The following is a 7,033-nucleotide window of genomic DNA, read 5'->3' on the forward strand; positions in this document are numbered from 1 at the left end:
ACAATTTTGCCTTAATAAACCTTTCAAGTTCTGAGATTAGTCCTGGTTTTTATTGAATTCTGTCTGATTTGTGTTTTTGCAGGAATTGGTTATTGATTCTCCGTATGCAAGGAGTAGTAGACTCTCCACTGTGCCGCTGCCTCGTTGTTTGGTGTCGTCCCTTGAATCAGTTGAAATGGAAAGCCCGGTCACGGAGATTGCTACTGAACTGAGATTGGCTAGATACTTTATGAAGAAGTCGAAGACACTCAAGAAACTCGTGCTACGTTTGAATCATGAGTCTACTGGAGAGAAACACAAGCCTGGTGTCTTGGAACGACTCATGACATACTCAAGGCGCTGTAGTTTGTCTCAGTTCGAAGTTCTTCCAGTGGTTCCAACTCCGAAACCATGGCCTGGGTATGTTTATGTAAAATCCAATAGGTTCTAAAGGCTGGTATGGCTTTAAGACTGATCATTTGGTTTGATTGTGATTTTTTTAGTCTCTTTATTAAACTTTTGTCTCAAGATTATGCACTTAGAATGTTTCTATCGCTAATATCATGTTCTTGGTTTGATTATAAGCCATTTGATAATGACGTAGAGTTTATGTGTATGTAGCACTTGTTGAGTCTGCCGTCAACAAGACAGCTAAAAAGTAGTTGTAATCAATACAAGTGCTTTGGTAATTGTTAGTATTTAATTATATTCGTTTTTGTTTCCTTAAATATTTCGCAAAACTCATTGTATAAAAAAATAGTTTTTGATTAATAAATAAACCCTAAAGCTTTTTCACTTCATCTAACCACCTTTCACAACTAAGGTTTAGTGAAAATAAAAAGAAACCTAACCAAGTATAAAAACTTTCTAAACAAATCATCTATAACACGACCAAGAAGACACTAAACTCTTATAATCAAACTTGCCATTCAAGAAAGCGTCACCACCCTTACGGTTCCTCACCTGTTGCTGCACCACTAACACCGAACCATCCGACGCAAATATACTCCCAGCCACAGTTTCTCCTATCACTCCAAGCTGGTGGTTCTCGCTCCACTCCGAAAGCCCTTCTAAAATCTTCGGATTGATTCCTTCTCTCTTCCCCGTTATCCACAGATCGTAGTCGTTGACGTTCATCGCTTGAATCGCAGCTAAAGTCTCCGCACCGTTCTTGACCACAACCTCCTTGTAACTAACCCTATCTTTACCTTCGTTCTTGACCCAAAACCACGTCACCACCCCATCGTCCAGCTTCTTCTCCTTCTCGTCCTCTCCTTCGTGGTTGAACGCTAAAAACCTGATCACCGTCAAGGTTATGTCCGGGTTCACAGTCATCCTATCGGCTAGATGGAGAGCTTCTCTGTTATCAGCCCCTCCTAGGAACAGAACAACAAAACGGTACGTTTCTTGTCTCACACGGCTCAAAGAATTTGAACGTTGCTGGTCATCCAAGGACCGAAACACCGCGTTTCTAAGCCGTCCCTTGTCGTAGTAAATACAAACCGAGCATGGCGTGTGCGCCAAGACATCCGCGTTCACGGACAACATCCCGGAGCTACGTAGCTCTGTAGGTGCAGCATCGTCGAGACGCTCTTTCTGATAAGGCAAGAGAATGAAAGCTGTTTTCTTGGTCAACGCTAGCTCGCAAATGTCTTGGTACATTAGACGCTTTGGAGCATGAGCAGTGTAGGCGTGAAGCGTTACGCATTCATCTCTATTCTCTTGGTACAACCTAAAGGCGCTTTGCACCTTGTCAACACGTCTGCTTCGGATACGTTCATGATGCTCTTCTTCCTCCTCCTCCTCAACGTCTTTCTCTTCTATAAAAACCGGTGAAGCTCGTCCCATGAGTTCCACTAACTGGATAGCGTATATAGCAAAAGGGCTACTTGTGGTGGGGTAAGCTAGGTCAAGGAACGTGATTAAACCGGGCAATGCTTCGTAGTCAGACACGGCGAGAACCAAACCCATCTCGGTTGACGGTGGAGTGTGCTGGATGGTGCGGTGCTTGACGATCCTGTAAGGACGGTTTGGATCGTAAAGGAAGCTGATAAGAGGCGTTGATATACCGGTAATCACAAGCGTTTGCAAAACCAAAACAGTGAAACCGGCTAAACCGACGATACGTTTGTCTATCCAATGCAAGTAGAGTAACATATCAATCTGGCCTCTCAAGTTCATCATGAGACCGAGAGTGAGACTGTCTCTAGTAGGGACTTTAAAGAAGACAGCAGCAGCAACGACGGCGATGAACTTAGTGATGAATCCAACGATGACCATGTAGACGAGGGGAGAGAGCTCTTGGTCCCAAATATCGTTGGTAAGTAAGTAAACATTAGTGTTCAAACCCACCAAACCAAAGGAGAAAGGCATCAGGAACTCATGAATGAAAGTCTCGCTCCTAATAGCCAACGTGGAACCTAGAGGTGGACCGTGAGGGACAACCAACCCTAGCCAAATGGGTCCCACGCCTATAGACAAACCAAGCATGTCCGTGAGGAAACAAGCGACAAGAACACCCATGAGAATCATCACTATATAGTTTTGGTCCACGAGTTTCCCCTCTGGAGTTTGTGCAACCACCCACTCAAGAGCTCCTCTCACAACCAAAAGCATAAAACCACTGAAGATCACAACCGATACAAGGTACCAAACGATAGCCATGGCTCCTCCTCCGTCACCATGCATCATGGCTTCGAAAAAAGTAAGCACCAGGATCGCTGCCATGTCTCCAAGAAGAGCCACCGACATGGCGAACTTCCCCACCTCGGAGTTGACAAGGTTCATGCCTCTTAAGATGGTGTAGATGACAGGGAAAGAACTGAAAGCTAACCCAAACGCAATAGCTCCAATGGACGATATCTTCCTCATGTTTTTATCCATTTTGTGACGCATGGCCATCCCTGTGACCCCAACGCAAAACGCAGGGATTACAACACCTATTGCAGCAATGTACTTGTGCTTTCTTGGGGACTTTGCAACGGATGTAACATCGGTCTTGGCTGCAGTGATGAAGAAGAAGTAAAAGAAGCCCATTAGTCCCAAGTTTGCACATATGTAGTTCGAAATAGGTGGGAACACGTAGTAGTTGAAGTTTCTGCTTCCTCCTAGCATCGACGGTCCTACCATCATTCCACCCTTCAAAAAAACGTAAAACCATTCTTTTATTAATTATATTAAAAAAAAAAATTATATTCAATAAAATTCAAGACTTTAAAAAAAATTTATAGTAAAAGGATTAATGATACGAACAATGATCTCGCAGACGATACGTGGTTGACGTAGAGGTCGTAGGAGGAAGCAAGTGGTTTTGATGAAAAGAATTATAATAACTGCTTCAAGCAAAAAAGTTGAAAATGCATAGTTCATAGCATTTTCGCCTCTGAACATTCCAAATGGTTGCTTACTGTGAATCTGCCGGCACACCACTGGAAGTCTGGCTGAGAAGGCTCGAGTGCTGACCTGGCCGCCTGTGTCTGGATTCTCCGGCCAGAACCCGAGATGGACTGGCAGGAGAATCTGGTCATTGTTGTTGGGGAAGTATCTTACCATGTAAACTATTCTTGCAGATCACGTTTGCTTTATCTAAAGGAAAACGATAGTGATCTCACTACAGAGAAAGAAGACACTAGATCCAAGATTGATGTTCTTTCTGAAAGAGATGTGGACATGCGTTATTTTGGGAACAATTCTAGTGTTTGCTTACTCTTTATTTTCTTCTTAAGTGTTTACTATTTTGTCTCAAAAATACGTCACAATAACTCTATTTTCTTGTAGTTTCTGACAGCTTTTGTTTTGTGGTATCTACGTTCATGATGTATATTTAACATATTTAGAGAATCCATCGAATTGAAGTGCATTCTTTTGGATTTCTTTTTTTTTATCAGATATTTCAAAAGACAAATACATATTTATGCTTTTCTCTTTTATTCTTTCTGTCAGAAAATATCTGGACTTTGAAAAGTGTAAATTAAAGTATGTTTCTTTTCATATGAAATGCTGAAAAAACTGAGAAAAACGGAAATGTGTATAGATTTAAACTTTCCTAGCTTGTTTTTTTTTTGAACAACTCAAACTTTCCTAGCTTTGTTTCTATTTTCTTTACAGTGTTAAGGAACATGCAAGGTTAATGTGGAAAATGTCACTTCTTTGGAACACTGGAAAATATCACTTAATTCCTTCAATTATGCAGTAGCACTTCCTGATATAGATGTGTTCATTCTCCATTATATGAGTATTTTCCCTTTCTTGTATATATAACATTATTGTCGTAAATAATATTTTGAAATGACATTACTCTATTGTCATAAGTTATATTTTGAAATGAAAGAAATATAGATCCATCCACATTCCAATATTTAATGCATCATCGCTTTTGCGTTCTTCCACATACTCAGTGTCTGGTGGTCCAACCGACGATTTGTTGCCGTGCTGAGTTATGCGCCGTAGAGAACATAAAAGCTTAGCTACCAAAACACTATCGTATAAAACATTATTGTATTGTGGAGCCGGTCGCAGTCGCTACACTATATATCTAGAAGAATTTCATTGTTAAATAGTACTTTCATATAATCCTACGAAGTGTAATGGTCCAAGACGAACCTATAAATCATCGTTTATTATATGTAATCTTAATGAAAAAGAATAATAACGAATCTTGTGCTATAATATATGCTAACGCTCTCCAGCATGAAATCATGAATGATATCTTCTCTCAGCTTACTATTTTTTGGTAAATAATATAAAAAACATTTGTGGTGGGTATGGGAATGCATTAAACATGTGGTTAATATTAGAAAGATTCGTACATTATTGGGTACTTGAGACTATAAAATACTATAAATATACAGCAACGTGATCCACGACCAGTACTTTAACATCACATTACATATATATAACACATGGAGTCTAAAGAGGAAGATGCATATGCATGCAAATCTCAGGGGGTCTAGTTGAGAAGTAGCTGTAAAGCTCAGGAGGGATAGCGCCATGACTCACCGATACTAGAAATGTTTGTCTATATACTGGCGCTATCCATCCTGAGTTCTATGGCTTCTTCTTACTTTTATGTGTATGCACATCTTAATTCCTAGCTTCATTGTGCATGATTAAAAGAGATGGTAACGGGTAAGGTTTACAATTTATGTAATATTTCTCTTTTTTTTAGTTGAAGAGGAATACATCATGTGATTCATACAATGTATTGTTTTCAGATGTTAGCTAGGTATAAGAAGAAATAATAAATGAACGACTAAAGTTTAATTGGTCTGGAAGTTATGTAGAAAGTGAGAAGCAAAATAATCACAAATTTGGTCTTACAGACATTTGAATATTAACTTGTAAATCTAGTATGGCTCGTGATTGGACAAACAATAAGTATGGTCTTAATAATAACATAATGATAAAAAATTTGGATTTTTACACAGGTTTGAAGGCTGTAAATTTGTACTGATTCTTACAAGCGTCCACCAGGCCTCTATATCACATCCAATGTTGGACTCGCGGGAGAATGTAACAGCGCCAAGTGGTGGACGGAGAGACTTTAACCAAAAGAAAATGTGGTAGACGGAGAGATTGATCCGGTGAAAATACACCGTTCAGAAGCAGGATTCTCAGTGGAAATGATCAAGAAAATTACGAAATCCATTATCATTCCAAAGAATATTGGATCTCAACAAGATTTCCAATTGGCAACTATCGTATCAACTATCAAGGCACATCTAACACTTTACAGACACTCCTTTCTCTCAGCCTCTAAGATCCAAATTGTATCATAATGAACTATTTGTAATTTTGTATTGCCCTAAAAACGCCACTCCTGTTCTAAATCATCAACTAGCTATAGCCAAAAGGGTCTTAACCGACCTAGTTAGCACTAAATTTCACAACTGCATACTTAAGGCTCTAGACACAAGTGTAGCTGGTTTCTCACGTAACATATGTTGCTAAAAAAAGAGTGATAAATTTACAAGATGAAACATAGTTTGTTTGTGTTGAACAGAGTCAAAAAGAAGATTCAGAAAGAGAAACATCAAAGTGATTTGTGCTTGTAAAGAAGTAAAAAAAAAGATTTAATGCACTCACCTGAAATCATCATGACCCTTACCCACCAATTTGCAAAGAATTGTGGAGTTAACTATCCACTTCCTTCTATTAAAAAAACAAAAAACAAAATTCACATTGTGAAAAAACGAACGACGCATATGCATAAATAATAGGATCCCCAAAGAAACAGTACATAGAAAGGCAAGGAAAATAAGGTTCAAGGTCAAAGTGAACAAAAAACCTACCTCTTTTGTTTTGTTTGGTATCTCTCCATTATATGATTGATTCATATAATAACATTTCCCCCCTTACACACACACAAACTCTTATAACCCATAACTGATTGATCATTGATTCTATCTCTTTCTCTCAATATTGGACGAGACCGGTTCCCCCATTGATGGTTTCTGTCTGGTCCTGAGCCATAGTTATCTCTTCTTCTATCTCCCCCACCATAGCCACCTCCCCCTCCTCTACCACCGCCTCTGCACCATTTACAAGTTTTTGCAAGGACCACATTATTACCAAGTACCAACTAATAAAAATAAAGTCCACTGCTAAAGATGAAATGACTTATCGATCCTTGTAAAGCATGGAAGACCAACTTAAAAAAAGCAACTTAGTAGGGGAATTACTATAACAGACTTCATATATAGCCAAAATATATGTTTGGAAGAAGCATGAACAATGTAATCTTCACAAATCAAAAGCAGCCATAACTAAAACTAAATGATATGCTTAAAACGTGGATTATTTCCTATATAGACCATAAACGTAGTCTGATGGCATACATAATTCCTATCCTACTCTTTCTGTCATACCAAGACAAGCAAACTAAGCAGATCCTGCAAAAGAAAAACTAGGCCCATACAGTTCTTAGAAACAACAATACCTATACGATGTAGTCGTGGTGACAGCTAAATAGTACCGAGAGAGAAAATGTGAAGTAGTAATAAAGAATCAAGAAAGCTACCTCTGGTCAAAAGCAGGAGCTTTGGGCGCAGACTTC

General features: G+C 39.1%; 1 protein-coding gene and 1 long non-coding RNA gene across 2 annotated transcripts; both read right to left on the reverse strand.

Moving 5' to 3' along the window:
- Positions 1–855: 855 nt before the first annotated feature.
- LOC108845526 (cation/H(+) antiporter 24-like) lies at positions 856–3,531 on the reverse strand. Its single transcript, XM_018618722.1, has 2 exons — positions 3,232–3,531; positions 856–3,117 (listed from the first exon to the last, which is right to left on the reverse strand). The coding sequence occupies exons 1-2, from the start codon at positions 3,529–3,531 to the stop codon at positions 856–858; spliced, it is 2,562 nt and encodes an 853-aa protein (XP_018474224.1).
- Positions 3,532–5,287: 1,756 nt separating this feature from the next.
- LOC130504505 (uncharacterized) lies at positions 5,288–6,366 on the reverse strand. The gene is made up of 2 exons (XR_008941295.1): positions 6,270–6,366; positions 5,288–6,129 (listed from the first exon to the last, which is right to left on the reverse strand). It is a non-coding gene; the product is annotated as an uncharacterized LOC130504505 (long non-coding RNA).
- Positions 6,367–7,033: the final 667 nt, after the last annotated feature.

This window comes from Raphanus sativus, unplaced genomic scaffold (genome assembly GCF_000801105.2).
Source record: "Raphanus sativus cultivar WK10039 unplaced genomic scaffold, ASM80110v3 Scaffold1624, whole genome shotgun sequence".
In the NCBI taxonomy this organism is placed as follows: domain Eukaryota; kingdom Viridiplantae; phylum Streptophyta; class Magnoliopsida; order Brassicales; family Brassicaceae; genus Raphanus; species Raphanus sativus.